The following is a 1,078-nucleotide window of genomic DNA, read 5'->3' as shown; positions in this document are numbered from 1 at the left end:
AAAAACTTGAGGCCGGTATTCTATATTTGGCTTGCAGCTTTCAACGGCCATAACTTTAAGTGAACTTTATGGGACTTAAAGATATAGAATTATAATAATTGTAAAAACAACATCACTTCTAATAAAAAAGTGTATGTACATCACAGCAAGTCTTGTTGTGTTGAATCTCAAGTCCTTCATGGCAAGGCCACGTCCTCACAATGCCAGGTTCAGGTGCAGCTCTCCCTTTGGTGTTCTAAAAGGAACCCGGATTTCTTTTGTGAGAAATCTTTAATTGTCTAGTCCCGGGTCATCACAAGCAAATCATTGTTGTGAGTTCTGTGTGAAAGCTGAGCATTATAATAGAAAGCATTGTTATCATCTTCCAACTCAAAAGTCAAGGTTTTCAGAGGTGTACAATTTGCTCACGCAAAACCGACCTTTTAAGTTTCTGTAAGCCTTTGCTGGCTGGACAATTAATTTGCTTTTATATATCTCCAAAAATCCTCCCGGTTTGGCTCAGATACAGCAAATCACATGGGAAAGTCTTAACAAGTCCGTCCCAGAATGTGCTAATCATAGCCAGCCTCCACAGTAAGACTCTGTAAGCTTCGCCAGTGAAGTAACGGGCAATTTGACCATCGATCCCAACACATCCTCTCACTGCTCTACTTATTAACATTGTCTATTACATCATGTATGTGTTGACAAATGAGTGTGAGAACTTCCAGCTGTAATCCAGCCTGTGTTTTCTTCCTCTGTTTGAATCTTTTCTTAATCCCCTGTATGTGTGTAGGTAATGAGGCCTATAAAGGGGCTGTGTTGCATTCTAATGCTGCAGCTAATGAAGGCATAGATCACAGCAATGCCTCCTCAATATGTGCCTCACATTAACTCTGTTCTGTCTCTGCAGCATCTCTTCTTAAAGGCCTGAAGCATTCCAACATCGTGCTCCTCCATGACATCATCCACACCAAGGAAACCCTGACTCTGGTCTTCGAATATGTGGTGAGTCTGCACACTGATGTCACCCCATCGGGCTCTTTTTGGGCAACAATGGCTGAGAGTGGTACGAAAGACCGAAGATTTGCGTAAGAAG

At 41.9% G+C, this 1,078-nt stretch overlaps 1 protein-coding gene across 1 annotated transcript in view; it reads left to right on the top strand.

Moving 5' to 3' along the window:
• The window catches only part of cdk14 (cyclin dependent kinase 14), a 205,066-nt gene that overhangs the window by 74,298 nt on the left and 129,690 nt on the right, over nucleotides 1-1,078 (top strand). The window contains 1 exon segment of the mRNA XM_032517690.1: nucleotides 893-987. Within this exon segment, the coding sequence (XP_032373581.1) occupies nucleotides 893-987 (95 nt within the window).

The sequence above is a fragment of the Etheostoma spectabile genome, chromosome 6 (assembly GCF_008692095.1).
Source record: "Etheostoma spectabile isolate EspeVRDwgs_2016 chromosome 6, UIUC_Espe_1.0, whole genome shotgun sequence".
In the NCBI taxonomy this organism is placed as follows: Eukaryota; Metazoa; Chordata; class Actinopteri; order Perciformes; family Percidae; genus Etheostoma; species Etheostoma spectabile.
Note: the sequence above shows the minus strand (reverse complement) of the source record. Positions and strands in the feature narration are given on the sequence as shown.